The sequence below is a fragment of the Symsagittifera roscoffensis genome, chromosome 1, assembly GCF_963678635.1.
Source record: "Symsagittifera roscoffensis chromosome 1, txSymRosc1.1, whole genome shotgun sequence".
NCBI lineage: Eukaryota > Metazoa > Xenacoelomorpha > Acoela > Convolutidae > Symsagittifera > Symsagittifera roscoffensis.
Genome location: NC_087062.1, coordinates 26,665,133 through 26,685,264, shown reverse-complemented (window position 1 = coordinate 26,685,264; position 20,132 = coordinate 26,665,133). Strand labels below are relative to the sequence as shown.

General features: G+C 41.2%; 1 protein-coding gene across 2 annotated transcripts in view; it reads left to right on the top strand.

The window, feature by feature from the left end:
- The window catches only part of LOC134856010 (uncharacterized), a 42,993-nt gene that overhangs the window by 5,304 nt on the left and 17,557 nt on the right, over positions 1–20,132 (top strand). For both annotated transcript variants that reach the window (XM_063872392.1, XM_063872385.1), the window contains exons 4-9: positions 5,454–5,563; positions 8,326–8,446; positions 8,699–8,862; positions 9,194–9,381; positions 9,590–9,729; positions 10,000–10,165. In XM_063872392.1, the coding sequence (XP_063728462.1) occupies positions 5,454–5,563; positions 8,326–8,446; positions 8,699–8,862; positions 9,194–9,381; positions 9,590–9,729; positions 10,000–10,165 (889 nt within the window). The remainder of the gene's footprint in view (positions 1–5,453; positions 5,564–8,325; positions 8,447–8,698; positions 8,863–9,193; positions 9,382–9,589; positions 9,730–9,999; positions 10,166–20,132) is intronic.

Genomic DNA, 20,132 nt, shown 5'->3' with positions numbered 1-20,132 from the left:
TCCTTAAGATTTTTGAAATTAGGATCGAGTTTCGCCACACCCAGTTTTCTCTTGATTGTCTGAATCAATCGTTCGACCAGCCCACTGCCGCGATGATCTCCGACCGGTGAGAGGATATGTTTAATACCTCTATTAGAGCAGAATTCTTGCACTAAACTATTCTTAAACCCTGAGCCATGATCCGTTCTAATAGAATGAGGGAGATCGTGAATACGAATATAGGAATCGAGGTATTTCGTAACCTTCTTAGCCCCAGTGGTTTTAAAAATCAGAACTGAAGGAAACTTAGAGAACCGATCAATTGCTACTAAAAGAAAGATCCTAGACCCCTTTTCATCAAGTAACGGGCCAGCAAAATCTAATTGTAACTCCTGATTAGGTCCGGATGGTACGGGCAGAGATTTCGCAGTATTAAAACTTGACGCGGGCTTAAGATTCTCACCAAACAGGGTGCATTCACGACACTTCTCACACGTCTCGATGATTTGACGGTTCATAAACGGCCACCAGAGGTATTCGGAGGCAGTCATCATGGCCTCTTGTCCGGGGTGGGATCTGTGAAGGCGAGTGAGCACGGCTTGTCGGAGAGGTTCAGGAATGGCCAATTTATTGTCAACAACTACACAGTTATTAACCACCGCTGCTGTAGACCAAAACTGGGCCATATACGCACCAAGCTTGTTGAAGGAGGTGATGACTTTATTTATGATGGCTCGCTTCATGGGGCCAAGAAAACGATCCTCCGTCGTCAATTCTGCCAACAGGTCTGCATCAAAGAGCCCAGGCAAGCCCACAATTTCCTTTTTGGACGAGGAGAGGAGAGGTTTACCCCCATTTACCGCTAAGACCCCAATCTTCGCGGCCATGTTGTTTCTTCCTGGCTTTGACAGGCGACATCGTCTCATTGCCTCTAGTAGTTGCGAATGACCATCCTTTCTAGTAGTAGATCTTGTGGCGACAAAGCAGGTTTTAGCGGCTTGTTCCCGTGTTCTGATGCGTTGTCGAATCTGATGCAGTCGGGACACGCGGTTGAGTTGACGAGATCGTATTTGCGGCCTCGCACTAGGTCGACGAAAGTTGGGAGAGCTGACTGGAAAAGTTTCCACAAACGTTTGTAACTCTGCCTGCTCAGTAGTTGGTTGTAGTATGGTCATAGAGTCCGGTTGAGCGATGGTAGTGTTTGAGTCAGTATGAGTTTTGTTATTATTTTGCGGTGTTGTCATGTTGATTTGATTTTTTAAGAAAATAGTTTGTATAAATTGACTGTTTACTAAAGATTCAGGTCGGAGACAATGATTTTTTGAAACGTCAACTGGTTTGCAACAATCAATTAGCATACCGATCCCTGATTGGTTGAATTCGTGAGCGCATAAATCGACGCCCTCTTGTGACAAACAACGCAAGCAATCCATTTGCATACCGCAACATGATTGATTGAAACATTGAGGGACATTAACATCGCCCCCAACCGGCGAGTGACGGAAATAACAAAAATAACAAGCGCTATTAAACTGAGACAAAAATTGGATGCCGTCTTGCGGTGTTAAACAATTTTGATACCACGGAGAGGAATTATAAGAATTAATAAACGAGAGGGCCTGATGGAATGCCTCAATTGACTTAACGACAAACAGTTCATCGTATTTAGAGGGTTGAGGGGCTAGAAATGTAGGATAACGTGATAAGTAATCGACGATCCCCAGCATGACCCCTGGGACGTGAATAACCTCAAAATCAAAAGGTAGCAGACGATCAGCCCAACGAGCAAGACGAGACTGATATGACTTATTATGATAATTTTCCTTTAAGGCCGATATGATAGCCTTATGATCGGTTATCACTTGAAAGCGCGTACCTAACAAATAAGTACGGAAATGTTCGGAAGCCCAGACAATAGCCAATAACTCCAGTTTGTTAGTGCTATATTTAACCTCCGCATTATTAAGGAAACGCAAAGCAAAAGCAGTTGGGGCCCAAATTCCCGGTTCAACTTCCTGTTCGAGGCAAGCACCTAAGCCATTATGACTCGCGTCGCATTTTACTCTCGATCCCTTCAATGAATCGAAGTGATACGGACTCGGAATTTTTGCAATCAACTTGATTATATCGTGAAAGGCTTTATTTTGATCCTCACCCCATAGGAACGATTGTTTATTACAAGCCTTCAATGAGGCCCGGAAATAGACAGTATGAGTACGCAAATCGGGGATAAATGGTTTAACGTTCCCATGAATGACCGAAGTTGTTTTAGAGTTCGCGGTGGTTTAAGCGATTGAATTGCCTCGATCTTTGAAAATTTTGGAGAGTACCCATTTTCATTAATGTCATACCCTAGCCAAGTTAGTTGGTTAACAGAGAATTCGCACTTACTCAGTTTGAGGGCCCATCCTTCCGCATCAAGCCTTTGCATAACTCTCTCGACCAAATCGTTATCTTCTTGGATATCTCCTTTAGTGACAATCAAAATGTCGTCGAGGTAACAAATAACTCCTTCCAGCCCTTGCAAGGTACAATCCATTGCCTTCTGGAACTCGGTGGGCATGTCGGTCAGTCCATGAAACCCGGTCCTGAAGCGGTACGTTCCAGTCGCCTCACCACACAAAATATTGAAGTTACAGTGGCTGCTAGTGAGTGATGACAGTGGTAACTGACTAAACGCATACTTTAGATCCAAGGACATGAACCAAACCTTACCAGGAACATTTCGAGTTATGACGTGTGCCGCGGAATCAATAAGCTCGTGAATATTCGGCATCTGGTACTTATTTTTCTAGATCTGAGCATTCAAATGTTCAGCATTGAGGGCCAGTTTGATAGATTCATACTTTTTTGCAGTTAGTACAATCGGTGCGCAATGAAGAAATCAGTCGTACACTTGTCTAACTTTTCGATATGTCCTTGCTCCACCAAAAGTTTTATCTCACTCGCCACCCCTTATCCTGAATATGAATAGGAATTTTTCTTCCTTTAATTTGACGTGGCACCAATGGGAACTTAATATTAGTGTATACTTTATGACTTTTTGATCGACCCAAACGACTGAACATATGAGCGTACTTCTTTGCGAAAAAAGAACACCAGTATTCTGAAATCGGATCCGAAGAGCTATTATCTACCGACTGGATTGTTTCCGCCTTCAATTGTGTAGTTACAAGGCCCAGTTTCCTCTGCAAGTCCAAACCGAGAAGATTACGAGTTCTATTCTCCGAGATGAGGAATTGAGCGTTAGCCACCCTCCAGCCACTAGAGGAAATCGTGTTTTGAATCGACCCCAGGAGGCGAATGGGCTTCTTGTTATAGTCAACATACAAGGTATCGATAGGGTAACGTGTGATATTGCGAAACTCAATTGATGGATTTCTTTGCAAGAGTAAATCACAGGTGCGTTTATTCAGGAACGAAACTGGGCTTCCTGTGTCTACTGTCGAATAGAAAAAACTGAAACCAGAGCGTAACTGGATACTGAGGCTCCGAGGTTGTCCTTCACTTGACTTAAGAGTTTCTACGCTTTATCATGACATCGGATTCCAGCTGTAACACCCCATATTCAGGCGCACTGTCCTGGTCTACATCTATGAAATTGCAATCCACAGAGGGACCTGCCACGTCCTCATTTTGCTGCACCAGATTGACACGTCGTTTCGACGAGTTACAACATTCCGCAAAATGACCTCGTTTCCGACAGACATTACATGTTACGTCCCGAGCTGGACAAGATTTTCGGTGCTCCGGGCTATCAGGATTACCACAGAAGTAACATGATTTACTTATTTGACTGTTTTGTGACGTCTGTCAATTATTTTGATTTTGAGGATAATTCCGCTTCCCTATCGACGACTGAATAGAGCAAGTAGGTTCTTGTTTAACCTTAATACCGGATGTTGATTATGAGGGAGTAGTTTTAGAAACTGAGCCGACGTACTTGCTCCCTTCTCGCACTCGAGCGCGAGCTTTAAAGTGCCATCTAGATCAGCTTTCGCCTTGATGAGTTGTTGTTGAACCTCAAAGTCTCGAATCCGCCCAATAAAGAGGTCTTTTAAAGTCTCCTTTTCTTGATCATTAGGCCAATTACACAAAGCCACTTGGGCGCTCAAGCGAGCGTAAACTGACGAGAAAGTGTCATTTTCAAGCATGAAAACCGTGTTATACAATTTGATACGCTCCACCGTAAACTCTCGCTCAACCTTGAACAGCGTTTCACATCCAGTGTGAAATTCTCGAAAAGGAATATTACTATTGTCCGTGTGAGGAAATGAGTCAGCAAATTGTCTCCTCCCTTCATTTCCCAGAGCAAAGAACAAGCTAGATTTCATACGAGCTTCGGCTTCATGATAGAACCAATTCTGACTGATCCGAGGGCCTTTTCTCCTCCTCTCCACGTTTTGTTCGGTAATTCTCCGGATCGCCGCTTGATCTCTCTGTCTGCGGGCATTAGCTGCTCCAGCATCTTCGCCCTCAGCGACTGACTCCGGTCTTGGAGGAGGTTCATCGATGACCTCGGTGGGTTCAACTAACAGATCATGAGGATTGATATTATCTTTCAAACCAGCGGCCAAAAAAAATTGACCGATCCAAGATTCCCACAGGAATGGTGGGTTAATAGAGGCTTTCGCCCAAAAGGGAGGAATGCCTAACAGGTCAGTCCTGTCTTCGTTCACAGGAACTGCTGACTGCGCCATGAGATTAACCGAAGTTTTAGAATGAAAACTTTGTGGCTGAACAATAAGTAAATTGTTTTAGGGTTAGATACTTTGTTAGTTTGAATTGTTGCTTAGTTTCGCGTGGTATTGATAGAGGTTAGAACAATGACCTTGGTTAATATAATTAGTATCACTTTGCAGTATGACTGCAAAAGAACAAATAACTTACGAGGTACCGAAGGTCGTCTCACGACAAGGCCCAAATTTAACTTTTCGCGGTTTGAATTTTGTATTTATTTAAGCAGTTCAGTTTATTTCCATTGTTAAAAGGAAGACTCTACTATCCAACTGCGAAAGTGTAAAGTTCGCAATAAAACGCGATCGACTTCTAGTTTCGAACGTGGAATTTAGTTTGAGATTTCCCAGCTCAAAAAAAAACTTTCTCATCCAGTCTTCTCAAATTGAGTCAATTTAGTTTTAAAATGTCATCACAAACTATTCTGGAAATTCGAAGGGCAATAATTGCATTTTTTTCCTTTAAAATTCGAAAGTTGAGATTTTTTCCAAAAAAAGTCAAAATTTTTTTGTTTACTTGCGTCCATTGATTCTTGTCCAACTGTTTTTTGGCTATATTTGAAACTTTTTATGTGGCTATCAAGGAATATATACCGCAGATAACATCTATCACCCACGACACCGTCCCTCTTCGAGAAAAACTTAGACCCACCTGATGGGTATTTTGTGTTAATACAGGTACAAAATCCAGGAAATGAATTCTTTTTATTGTCATCTATATCTGGTTGTTTGTTTTAGCACCCCTACAGCAGACCCAAAGTAGGCTCTTCTCAGGTGGGTCGGAATGCGAAACACATGCAGTTCCTCAGAAGCTCCCCTTCCCTCGCAGAACTCAACAAGCAGATCAGGTAATGAATACTTATGCCGTTTTTTCCATGATTATGTCTTCATCTACATCTAAGCAATTACATAAGATGAGGACAATAAAAATTATCGAAATGTAACGTCAGACATTGTTACATTTCAGACGTTGTTTCAGACATTGTGTTTTTTTACTTTTCAGCACACTTTTACTTTTACTTCGTTTCGATTTTTATCAAGTATTTTTTCTTTCTAACACACAAAAAAAAACATTGTTTTCTCTGAAAGCTTGGTTGGGCACATTTTTTTTTGCAGTTTCTATCGCGAAAAAACTCTTTTCAATATAAAGTGCATATCACGACAGACCTTTCAATTTAGAAAGTTGATTTCTTTGCTCTTTTCCGACCTTCAACCCCACTTTCACAAGTGAATCAATAAAACTAGCGTTGTCCGATTGTTTTTAGATTTTGATCAAATTATGCGTCCTAAAATTATTTTTTTTTGTTTCCGCGCCAAAAACCCATGATAATTAGTTAATTGCGTTGTGATTTTATAATCAAGTTAAGTTATAGGGTGTCCAAAAAAAGATCCAAACTGAAACTAAGTTTTAATTACCGCATCAATTTTAATGAAATTTGCAACACATGTTTAGCAGCCGAAGGCACATAACTTCTGAAAACGATAACGCTGAATCACGCCTCATCAAAAAATTATTGCAATTTCTAACAAGATTGTTCATGCTTCTTACTCGTAAAAATGCAGATAGCAATCAAGCGGCGAACCTTTTTTGTTCCGACTTTCCAAGAAAATGGAATATCTATGCTTGGTGTGATTTTTTATGCAGTCAATTTTCGGCAATCGAAATAATAGTTTTCAACAAAAAAAATATGCCCAATTGAAGATATCGACTCCGGAAAATCAATTGGAAAAAATTTACCTCCGATCTTTTTTAAGCAAAGTTTTGGGCGTTTGGGTGCCAATTTGGCCATGCTTTAGACTAATTTATGCGCCCCTTTGTAGATTTTATCCATAATATTTAAAGCATAACGAGAGTCATTTATGCGTGGCGAAATATCTCACTCAACAAATTCGTTCCAAACTGAATTGAGGCTAGCTAAACATGCGTGCAAGGTTTGTATGACTCAAGTTTTTACACTGGATGTTTGTTACAGTCCAAAATTCATAGTTTTTGAATATAATATTTTCCCAAAAACTATTCGATATGGATTGAGGTGCAGTCGGCTTTGCCCTGATCGGCTTTGCCCTGATCTACGAGCAGTCTTATTGCTTCAACATTTGCCAGTACAAAACGAACAACTGAGACTAGTCGTCAATTTGCTCATAAGTTTCCGAATTGTCCCCCCAACAGAACTCGGGTGAGTAAGATTTACAAAAAATATCAAAAAAGCACCAGTCGAAAACTGAACAATTTGAGGGACGTGCAGCTGGAGTATAAAACCGACTGTGAAAAACGCCTGCAATTTGTATATTTTAATTTATCTGGTTTCTAAATTTTCTGTGACAATTTTTTTTTGTTAAATGCTTGTTTAGTGAAAAAACGCAGCCGATTTTTCCCAGACTGAACAAATAATTAATGCTCACTACAACGTGTCTTGGCCTGCTAGGCATGTGTGCAGATATTTAAAAGAATTGACCATGTACTTGTCGAGATAACTCTTTTTTTTCTGTAAAACAAGATAATGGATCATAAGGTTAAACGTTCGAGACAAATTGATTTTAGTCGATTAAAATGGTGTATATAAATCATTTTGTTTATCTTTTTCTGAGTTGCTTACTTGTTTGTTCGTTCATTTCACTCTTTTACTTGCTTGATTTTTTTATGTTTTTTATTGTTCCGACTTTTGTAACGAAAGTAACGGAGCATTTGTGCTCTGGGTGGATTTTTTTTTCCGAAAAATTTCGGTTTTTTAACTAGCCATTTTTGACGGCTTTTTTTAACATTCGTCAAAGTATTGTTGTCATGAGCTCAAATTTGAAAAGATATTTCACCTGGGATCATTTTTCGTAAAGTTATTGGGGTTTAAAGATTACCATTTTGGCCAATTTGGGACAATTAACTCGCGATATATTTCGCGCTATTAACGCGTAAGCGGAGAGTTAATTCGTCTTAGAAATCGTTCCAAATTGGCTGAAAGAAGCTTATTTCACATGAGGGAAGTTTTTCCCATCATTCAAAAATTAATGTTGTCTTGAACTTCAATTAGAAAAAATGTTTCACCTGTGATCATTTGTCGTAAAGTTATGGGGGTTTCAAGATTGCCAAAATTTTTTTTTTCATTTTGATTACGATTAATTTTTTTCATGTTCTTACTGCTCCATAGACCTTAAAAGGCAGTTGGAACATTCAGGGTTTCGCCCTGATACGAGCAGTCTTGTTTCAATTAAAACTTCCATGCGTCTTTGTGGATTGGGTGATGGAAAATATATTCAATTCTAAAGGTCTGAACAAAAACAATCAAAATGCTTTGTCTCGAAAAACTATTTTTATCGATTATTATCTATTAAAATTTGGTGCGGGTATCGACAACAATCTCGCGGAAGACACTTTTAGAAATACGTTATTGTTCGTCAGCCAAAAAATAGATATTTCAAAATAGTACAAAGGGGGACACTTTGGGTCGGCAGGGGTCGAATCACTGAGATGAGGAGGCATACGCCCCATCCATAAACCTTCCTTCCCCCTAAATCTCAAAAGGTTCTAGTTACCGAAAAACATTGATGTTTGTGTGGGAAAACCATAAAACTCACGGTAGATATCTTGGAAAATTAACCCAGTCTCCTGTTTCAGGCGAAACGAGTTTGCAAAAAGTACCCGATGCAGGACTGCAGCACCTCGAAATGTCACAAGTCTCCCCAAAGAAGAGAAAATTGAACTTAGAAAGCTCGAGGATCTGTTCCGCGTTTACAAGGTATATTTCTTAATTTTATCGGTGAAATTAATTAATCGTACAGCTCTAGATTGAAACAAAATGGGTTTGATTTATCAAAACAATATTATTAAAAGGTCATGTCTCCATGCGAAAATTATCAAATCTATTGTTTCATTGCGATTTGTCAGCTTTTAAAGATTCTATCATTTATTGCTTAGCCCAACTTTAAGTTTTGACGAATAATCATTTTCGAAGAAATGTCGTCTCGCCTTAACCATGGTTTCTTTTTAGGGCAACCGAGATCTGATCAAACAAATCTTTCCCTCCGCATCATCAGCCGGCGGGACTCCGGAGCCACATGACGTGTCGATGACCTCACAGAGGTCAAGCACCAACTCACCTGTCCTCATTGCACCTTCTAGACAGAGCGTCCTAAACAATCCTCTGCAAGTCATGTGAGATCAGTTAATTCCACAATTTTTTATAAATATGAATACCTAAAAATCATTTGGGAAAATAGCCCAATCTACCCTTGATCAAAATTATTATTAATTTTTTGTTTAAAATGAAAAACAAATTCGATTTTTAATCAGTTTAAACAGAATTTCTTTGCAATGACTACCGTAATCGGAGTTTCTAACTTATTAACACAGCGAACAGCTTCATAAAGATGCCACATCAGGCGAATGCCGCATAATAGTATCACAGAGGAAGGTCTTTGGAAATCTGGGAAAGATGCGATAATGTTAAAAATTTTCAGGGTGCTACATTTTATTTTTGTTACAGCAATTTCCAGGAAAAAGGGCGTGCCAAGAGTGCAGTGACACAGGACACCATAAGACTGCGAAACAGACCCCCTCTGGCCCATCTGAATACGAACAGTCACGTCCCAGTGCCCCTTTATGCACCCCCTTCGTCCACCCCCAGAAAGGGAAACCCTCACAATCCAGCTGCATACGTGCCTCAAACTATGGGTGAGAACACCTCTATCAAGGTTTCTGATAGAGGTGTACACCTCTATCAATTATTACACCTCTATCAAGGTTTCTGATATTTTTTTCCCACAAAATATAAGCAAAAAACAAAGAATTTCAAAAAAATTATTACACATCTGGGAAAACTCCAAAACTAAGTAATGAAAGACAAGCATTTTTAGTTGTTAGACTCCTTTTTCAATTTCAGCTCCTTATCTGTATGGAATTAGAGGTCGACCTGTGAATGCTTCTGAGAAACAGTACCCAGTCTCAAGGTCAAGTCAGACGAACCTAGGTGAACCCAAGTCATCTCTGACGTCCCTGCGTAGATCGCACACAACCATGGGGGTAACTAACCAAACGCAAACACAAACACAAACAAAAATATACGAAGGCGAAGAGACATCTTCTATTATATAAATCAATAAAACCCATATATAGATATAGCTTAATTTCCGACCATGCGATCAGGCATTAAGCATTTAAAATGCCTGAAATTTAGCAGTAGATCGGAACTTACAAGCCGTAATGGTTTTTTTCATTATGCAATCTCGCAGAACCTCAAAAAATGGCCGCTTCAAAAGTATTTGAAAACAGCGTTCCTTTAATCTGCTGTAGAAACTCAGAAGAATGGAAGCACCCTTGTATCCACCAATGGTTCCACCAGCGACTCCTCAAAACGATTCCTCGTCAAGACTCCCGAACCCATCCAACATGACCACGACAAATACCTCGTTGTCTCGAGGACTTGTTGGAGAATCACTCGACCTGAACGCTCCTCTCGGTGAGTTTTGGTTTAAGTGAGGGGCAGAAGTGGGCATAGCTTTTATGTCAAGAAGAAAAAAGTAAGCAGCGCGTTAACTATGCCGGGCTTCGAAAATTGAATACGAAAGTCTAACTTCTAACTCTAACTTCTATCAAGCACCAGTTCAATTAAGGTTTATCTGACTGCTTAAGAAATTCTTAGTAACAAAATTGAATTTCCTAGAGAAGGGTTAGTAAGAATGTGGGCTTCCGATTCAAAACGTTCATAAGAAGTCTCCAATTTCTCATTAATGCTTTGTTGATTGTACACTACCCCACCCAGAATTCATTGATGAAAGAAAAAACCCTCAACACAAAGAACAGCTAACAGCTACAATTTTCCTTATAAAATTCAAAAAAAGATTGATTGTGGTGCAAATTAACTGTTCTTTTTTCAAGCAAATGGCTTTTTTGTAACTTTTTTCCCGACTTTTGAGAATGGACATGAACTTCGTCTTCAGATGACTTAGTTTTTTTGTTTTTCACGCAAAATCAGAAATCACAAGCAATTATCGGGATGATTCAAGTGATATATCATATTTAAGCCATTTCAGTCATGATCCGAACGAGTATAAAACATTTTGAAATAAATGTTCCAATGTTGAGAAAATTAGATTTTTTTAAGTTTCAGTCTAATTTAGAGCCTATAAAGTCACCGAGTAGGTCTTATAAGACCTATTTACTCAAAATTAGATTTAATCTATTTTTTAGTAGTAAAAAATGAAGCTTCATTCTGGAAAGATTAGTGACTGGGAATTTTAGTAGTGAAAATAGTCGTTTATTTCCGGAAAATTTTTTTAATAGGAAGCTTCATTTAGGGCTTCCTTGGGAAAAAATTGGCAGAAAACTAAAAATTGTTCTTTAAAAAGTCATAAACAATTTATAAAATGTTTTTGAAAGTAACGTAACATAACAGTTGACGTAGGTTCGAGTCCCCCACCTGCTCAAGTATTAATAAACTAAAAAAGGGGGTTATATCCTATTTTAACTGTTTTTTGATTCTAAATCGGTTCAGCCTTGATTAAGGCTGACCGCTAAAAAAGAGCAATTTGTCTCAAGGACATTACCGACCGGTTCTTGTGGCTAGCTTGCGCCAATTTGTTTTTGAAGCTGTATTGGTGAAGTTATGAACTTGTTTAACTGCAAAATTTGGATGAAAATAGCTAGCATGACCGATGAAATTTGTATTGCCGTGAATACGAATTTGTTATTGATATTAAATCATACTACGGAGATTGAGCGCGCATATTTTGGCACCCCACAAGGGACAGAGTTTAGTATTGCGACACAACAAGGGACTCGCGATCCGACTGACGGACAGGAACGCAATAACAGCTTAGAAGTCAGTCATCACGAAACCCAGGTAAGGCAGCCTTGACGGCGAGACGACATCCGTCGGCGACAGAGACTAGTGTTGTTCGCAAACTAGACTTGACATCTCACGACTACTTTCTCTTCACGACACGAGCTTCACCGAGGGACACAAGGGACGGGACCGGGATCAATGATAGTTCCCTTTGGAGTTGTTTCTCGGACAGTTTTCCCGACACGAGTGCATTTGGCCAAGTGTATCAATTGTCTCCAGTTGGCCCCCGAGTGTCCGGTTGGCCGATTGTCCATTTGGCCGATTGTCCAGTTAGCCGAGTGTCCAGTTAGCCGAGTGTCCAGTTGGTCGAGTGTCCAGTTGATCGAGTGTCCAAATAGCCGAAAGTCGTCATAGTGAGCAGTTAGCAGAATTGGCCGAAATTCGCCCAGGGCTCAGTTGGCCGAAATTCGATTAGCCAAAAGAGCCGACAGACGACAGAGCAGTCAGGCGAAAGAGCCGACTGGTGGAAGAGAGGCCTGTTCAGGTGTCCTGATTGTTGACTTTTGGTCAAAGTGGAGCTGTGTTTTTCTCGACACCCGAAGTTTTTGGATTTTTCCCGGTGACGCCAATCTCCAATTAAAAACTGTTAGAAGAGTCCAAAACTTTTAAAACTCCAATTGTGCTATAAAATTTTATACGATGTACTATATGCTAAAAAATTTTCCGCAAACTAGCAACCGGTAATTTTTCTCAACACTCAAAATTTTTGGGCAGTTCTGTCGAACTGAAATAACTTACAATCGATACTTAGTCAACTTACTTGGCATTTTTTCTCGAAAACAAAAAATTTTGGATATTTGTGAACGGAATGTTAATCCATGAAATTGGAACATAGACAAGAGGTACTGGACTAGTTTCTTGGATTGGTTTACGACTCGAACCTGCTGACCAAAACTTTCCGAAAAATTTTGGGAAAAAAGTAAAAAATTGCCAACAATTCCTCAAAACGTCCCCATAACTCTGCAAAACTAAGCTGTAACTTGACACCAACCTTATGGTAAGTGGTCTGGTAGCGAAATATCAGGCAAATTAAGTTGAGTTTTTTCATCCTCAGGTTTTTTTCCGCGTGTGTTGTTGGAACTTAACCAATTTGCCTGATCCCCCACCCACATTGTTGAAACTGAAAGCCAGTTCGCTTCAAGTAAATATAAGCCGTTTCAGCCCGTCCGAGTATTGACTTCGTTGCGCGACACTAATGTTAAGTGGTCAGGTACGGTGATATTAAGTGAGTTAAGTTGAATTCTTTCATCCTCAGGTTTACTCCGTGTGTGTTGTTGGAGTTCAACTGACCTACTTAATTTTCCCACCCCATTGGTACTTAAGCGTAACGTAGCCGGCGCATAGGTCTCTTAAGTGTATGGTATTAATTATAGGAGCTAGTTCCTTGAATCACGCGCTCCGTAAACTATCCGCACCGTCTCAAAAGCGCGTGAAAGAGACTTGTTTCACAAAGCCTGGTTTAAGCTTTAACTTCAACGCCCGGGATTCGCAAAAAACTATCCAATACTATCTGCACCACTTTTTGTCGAATCGGAAAGATCTAGTTATTTGGCACGACGCCATAAATAACTCCATTAGTAAGCACCGCAGTAACAACAACCGTAGTTTGAGTACTGACCAACTTAAGAGCCTTCTTTTGAGATACAAGGAGAATGTTACCGCTACTGTATACTGTCGCCGCAACGGTACGGACAATATAGAAAAAGAGTTGGAAAAGACAGCTATTCTCGTTCTTAACATAGTTGAGGATTTTATCTCAAAGCGAAAGGCCAAAGACCAAAGACTCGAAACGTTTAAAGAGCTGCATCAGCCCCTTCCCTTGAGTTGAAGACTCTGTTGTTACTTAAACGATACAGTGCTGACCTAAGTACACTGAAAGCTAAGAAGAAGCGGAACCGTTTGTCGCCTAAAAATCGTAGAGCGATTCACAACAGACTTAAAGCGTTAAAACTTCAAGTTACTCCCCCTTGTAAGTTATTGATGTATTAGAGTATTTTGTGGATTTACTTGAGTGAAAATAAAGTATTTTCTGAGAGTCGTTTATTTCTGAAATTATTAAGCATGGAAGTTAAGTTTCAGAAGAAAATTAAGAAGTTGTTTGAGAAACGTAGCAATCTCGAAAACGAACTTTATAAATGCCACGAAATAATTTTAGAAGACATAAAGAATCAGAGTCGTTGCTCAAAAATTGATACTTATATTGAAAAATGTAGGAACTATATAGAACAAGCGGTCGAGATAAATAATGAGTTGATTGATATGGCTGCAAAAAGTGCCAATCCCGACGAATTGATACCGGCACAGGATATGTGGCTTCATAATTTGACTCAAAGCAACGATAAAGTTCTGCAGGAAGCTATCACATATAAAACAAATTTTGAGGCAGTAACAAAGCCGGACAAAATAGCAGCTCAAAAGTTTCTCATCATTCTGAAAAAAGTGAAAAACCCCAGTCGCATAAAACAGATACCCGCTCTAAGTTGTCTCATCGAAGCAGCCGACATCAGCAATCGGGTTCTCAGAAATCTAGTTATACCGCCGCTCCGTCGAAAACACTTTCTGAGAAAAAGCGCGTTTTAATGATTTTAAAGAAACAACAAGAGGAACTTGAGAGGCAGGCAAAGGTATCATTGAGACTGAAAGAGCAGCAAAACAAAATGAAACAACTTTTTTTAGAACAACAAAGCAGTTTAGAGTTGGAAGAATTGGCTGAAGAACACAAGAAAAAACTGGCAGAAATTGAGTTGAAAGGGCTTGAGTTAGAAGATGAGTTGTCGGAAAAATAGACGAAAAGGATCGTACGCGTCACTGGGTCGAATCTGTCGACCACAATCAGCCTGATGCTGTTGTAGTTCCCAATCAAGAGCAGCACGTTCGTTCAACAGCTCCTGAGGCAACTTATCCTGCATCAACAAACTACTTGGTCTCATCAAGCTTTACAGGAGTGAATAATGGCCAGGCAACTTTTGGTGATCCGGGATTGTATTACAGTAACCACATTCACAAACAACAACATAATTTGTCGAATTTGGTCCGATCGCAGGTTTCCGTTAACAATCCCGTAGGGTTACAGCAAGTCATTCAACCTGTTTCTAATAATTTGCCTCAGCAAACTTTTCTGTCCACTCAACCGGTGCTAGGCAATCCAAACACAGGGTCAGTAGTCCCGGTAACTTCTGAAAACTATTTTGCTCCACCAACATCTGCAGAATTTCCTTCTGGTGTAGCACCGTTCGTTCCTGCATCAACAGCAATTAATCAGGTTTGTTCAAGTCATCAAACTACAGGATCAGTAGTGACTGGCCACCAAGCACCTGTAATCACATCACAACAACATATGGGTGTTCCCGTTAGTAGTTATAACTTTTCAAGTGACCACTATAATCCTTAAAGTAATTTGTGGAGACCAGCTGTTGCTGCCCCTTTAATGTCAACTCATCAGCACTACGTTCCTTCGACAACTGTTTTTTTCGCAGTAACTCCGATTGTTCCTACGAATATTTTTGTTTCTTATACAAGTGAAGGGACTGTGTTCTTTGCGCAGCCTGAAAATTTTTCACATGCTAATCAACCGTTGGTTCCTGATTATCACGGTAATTCTTCGAGTTACACAGCGCCAACTCCCGGTAACTCACCTGGTGCAGACGTCGAGCGTCCACTTTTGACACGAGAGTTGGTTAATATACTCATGCACAGCCGAAAAGATCATCTCCCTGAGTGGAAGCTGACCCGGTTCGATGGCAACCCACTTAATTGGCATGAGTGGTTAAGGCAGTTCATATCGACGGTCGATTCAGCCATAATCAGTGACGATGAAAAGCTTACCTACCTGAAAACGCTCGTAGTGGGCAAATCAAAATCCGCAATCGCTGAGTATAGCTATAGCGGAATGCTATATAAAGACGCATTAGCAACTCTTCAAAGAAAGTTCGGGCAGCCGCATGCTGTAGTAGGGGCTCATTTAGATAAATTGAGTAATTTTCCGCCGCTGAAATTGCATAACTCGGAAAATGTAATTAGCTTTTCCTCTACAATTTCTGGACTGGTTGCCGTATTCAAGTCTTTATCTTTTAACGATGACCTGAAAAGTGTCGACTTACTGAATCAGGCTGTGAGTAAGCTTCCGCCAAACGTTAAGGAAGCATGGTCAATGCAAACCGTAAGACGCCAGTGGTATCGACCAACTCTGCTAGATTTCAACGAACGGCTGAAAGAAAAAACGGAGGGTCATGAGAGGTTAAAAACAATTAATTCTAAGGTTAAGTCTGAAGAACCAGTGAGGCAAAAAGTAGGTACGAAAGTGTTTGCTAGTAATGCAAAGGTGAGTGATAAGACTAAGGAAAAACCAAAATTCCCTTCATGTTCTGTATGTAAAGGTCAACACGCTCTTTGGAATTGCGCCGTATTCAAAGAGAAAAACGCTACGCAGCGAGCGAAACATGTAGCTGAACAAAAATTTTGCTTTGCGTGTTTACAGAGCAATCACAGTTTTCGTAATTGTAGCAAGGCCAGAAAGTGCCCCAAGCCAGATTGTGAAAGCACGCACAACGTGCTCTTACATGGAGCTGAGAAAATGTTTCCTCCTAAGGATTCTAAAAGTTCCCCGGCGTCAGGTAACGCAAACACTTAACATGTATCGACTAACGCTGCCGTCGGCGATATTCATAGCCAGGAGTCAACTAAAGGCCTCCTGCCAGTTGCATCACTCGCGTCTCTTCGGATGCGACGATTACTAATGCCCTAGCTCTTTGCGATAGTACTTCCACGCACTCATGGGTATCGGCCGATCTCGTAAAACGCCTCCATTTGGTTGGCACTCCCGTTAACCTCACCATAAATGGATTCAATTCCACGAGCTTGATGAAAACTCATCAAGCAAGTTTTCAATTTTCACCCGGAACGAATATTAGTCAATTTTTGTTTTCTTTTCGAGCTTATGTTAAGGATCTTATTCGGATTGGATCGGATAGCATAAGTATTCCTGAATTACAGGAAAAATACGCGCAGTTGGCTCCGATCAAACCTATACGTTATAATTATGAGGACGTCAAAATAATTATTGGACAGGATTTCTACCATGCCATAAGAACCATTGAGTACCTTCTGGGGGAGGACTCTATTTCACCGTGCGCCGTACGCCTTCCGATAGGTTGGGTTTTAAGTGGTCCGTTACCGCCGTCCTTTAAGTCGAACTCGTCTTGCTTTAAGTGTGTTGTCGAAGACATGTCTCTTGCGGACCAAACTAAAACTTGGTATGAGTTGGAGTCATATGGAGCCTTCAAGCAAGTAGATGCCCGTTCCGCCGCCGACAAACGCGCTTTGTCCGTTTTGAAAAATTACACCTTTCACGATGGTGAGAGGTACATTGTACCAATGCTTTGGAACGATAAGGAAAGTACTTTACCATGTAACTATTTTTCCTCCTTAGCTCAATTAAAGTCTTTGGAAAAAGGGCTAGATAAGGATCCGTCGCTCCGTGAAAAATACGCCGAAACAATTAGAGAATATATACATAAAGGTTATGTCATAACCGTTAAGGCACACGATCCCAAATCATGAGCCGATCGTGAGTGGTATCTCCCGCATCACCCGGTATTGAACCCGAATAAACCCGGTAAGGTGCGCCGAGTCCTCAATGGGGCATCGAAGTGTCATGGCGCTTCCTTGAACAAATCTCTGTTGGTTGGCCCGGATCTCCCTCAAAATCTCCTTTTTGTACTTTTAAGATTCCGTCAGCATAAACAAGCCGTTTCAGCTGACATTGAAGGAATGTTTTTACAGGTTGGAGTCTGTGAAGAAGATCAACCTTCTCTTTGTTTTTTGTGGCGGGAGGACCCCATATCAAGTGTGGTAGTTCACCAATATACGCGTCACATTTTTGGTGCTCGTGACTCGCCGACTTGTGCGAATTTTGCTTTGCAGAAGACTGCATCGGATAATCAAGCTGAGTACCCCGAAGCTGCTTCGGCTGTTGTCCAGAAATTTTATATGGATGATTATCTGGATTCTTTTCAAAACAGGGATGACGCCTTGAAATTAGGTAGGGATTTAATCTCGTTGCTTAAACTAGGTGGGTTTAGCCTGACAAAATTTGTCAGCAACGTCCCCGACGTAACAACCGCTCTTGCTCCGGACAACCGTGAGTCCAATTCCTCTGTTAAAGATATTTGTGCGAGTTCAGACCAGTCGTCGCATTTTCTGGGTCTTAAGTGGGATCACGTAAAAGTTACCTTAGTCGTTAGTTCTAGGGGTTGATCGTCCACTAGACAAAGCAATCACTCATCGTACCGTGTTGAGTTTTGTTTCCTCTGTTTTTGATCCAATTGGGTTAGTGGCTCCGAATACCGTGAAGGCTCGCCTTCTTTTAAAAGATATCTGGCGAATCAGCGATCAAAAATGGGACGATGATCTGTCAGAGGAAATCAAAAAGAAATTCTTTGAGTGGCACTCAGGTCTTCATTTGTTAGGTTCTCTGACAATACCTCGCTGCTATTTCACTGAGCCTTTCGACCGAATAGAACTTCATATGCTCGGTGATAGTTTGCAGGATGTTTTCTGTGCCGTCGCTTTCCTTCGTGCGCGACTTGCAAGCTCCCATCAGACCGAATTAGCCTTTGTATTTGGCAAAGCCCGCGTCGCGCCTATGAAAGCGCTTTCCTTTCCAAAGTTAGAGCTTCAAGCGGCTCTTCTTGCAACCGGCTTAAAAGAAAATTTTTTGAAAGGTCTTACTTTCAAAGTTACGGATATTTTCAATTGGACAGATAGTACCACTGTTCTTCAGTGGCTTCACTCTTGTAGTAAACTACCCGTTTTTGTTAGTAATCGCACTGGTGAGATTCTGGAGTCTACCACCACTGATCAGTGGCATCACATACTTAGCGGTGATAACCCAGCTGATACCGGTACACGAGGGATTTCTTCGGAAGCCCTCACGGAAAGCAGCTGGGTTAATAGCCCTAGTATACTGAGAACAACCGATTGGCCGTTCAAGCCCGATACAAGGGTTATTGATAAAATAAGACTCAAAGGACTATCATGTGATATCAACATTTGTCTGGAAAATTCGTCAAATTTCGTCGTCGATGTTTTGACAGAAAAAAATCTTCCCTTCGGAAAATGGGAGAGATTCAATTCAGTTGTAAAATACAAACGCACAGTAGCATTTTTGTTAAGATGGCTGTCATCCCATAAACATTTCCAATCGAGTATATTAGAAATTACAGACCCGTCTGAAATGGATATTGCTGAACAGAAGCTCATTTATCTGTCCCAGGGTGAGACATTCCCTAGTGAGCTAAAACTACTAAGAGCCGGTAAAGTTATCACGAAGAATAGTCGGATCTCCAAGTATTTGCCGTTAATTAGACCAGCTGGCATCCTTCGCTCGACTGGGCGCATCAGCCGCTTGGGTAATTCCGATTTCGATAGCAAGCATCAAATTATACTTGATGAACGTCACGCGGTTGTTCGGTTATTGGTTCAGCACTTGCACGTTAGGAATTTCCATCAAGGCTTGGATTACATGCGTGCGGTGGTTAATTTGAAGTATGTTGTGTTAAATTTGCGATGGTTGCTGCGAAACATTGAAAGTACTTGCGTTGCGTGCCGAAAACGCAAAGCGCAAACAGTAACTCATATTATGGCTGATCTGCCCTTTGAAAGGCTGGGTTACAAGCAACCTCCTTTCTCTAACGCAGATGTCGACTACTTTGGGCCGTTCCTAGTTCCAATCCGGAGACGTACGGAAAAGAGGTGGGGTTTTTTGTTCACCTGTCTCACCACTAGAGCGGTGCATATTGAAGTGGTCCCCTCGCTCGATGATGGGCGTAGAGAGGTTTATGTGTGATGGGCGTAGAGAGGTTTATTGCACGTCGCGGTACTCCAACTACCATCATGTCCGACAACGGCACGAACTTTGTTGGCGCTCAGAAAGAACTCTTAGCTTGCGTTGAGAGTTGGAACAAGCTCGCACCCGCTGTTTTTGTTCAGAAAGGGATCAAGTGGAAACTCAATCCACCCAGCGTACCGCACTATAGTGGCTCCTGGGAGCGATTAGTTCGGAGTGTTAAGCGCGTCTTGTATGACATCCTAGGCAACAGAAGAGTAACTGAGGAGGTTCTAAGAACCACGCTGTGCCTTGTTGCCTTGTTGAGCAATCACTCAACGCTAGACCGATAACAGCCGTTAGTTCCGATCCGCTAGATCTAGAGGCGTTGACCCCGAATCATTTTATCCTTGGTCAACACGCAGCGAGTTTTCCGTCGCTAAGTTTCGAAGAAAACTTCGACTATAAGAAGCATTTCGCCAGAGCGCAATCATACGCTAACGCAAAATGGACACGGTGGATGCGGGCGGGAATACGTTCCTTCCCTCAATAGGAGGGCAAAGTGGCACAACCAGTTAGACGTTAAGTTGAAAGCTGGCGACTTGGTTTGTGTCATAGAGCCTGACACTCCACGTGGACATTATTCACTCGCACGTGTCCTAACACTGCACTATGGCAAGGACGCATGCGCGAGATCCGCCGACATAAAGACCGTTACGAGCGAACTGACCCGCCCGACCGTAAAGCTCGCTCCTG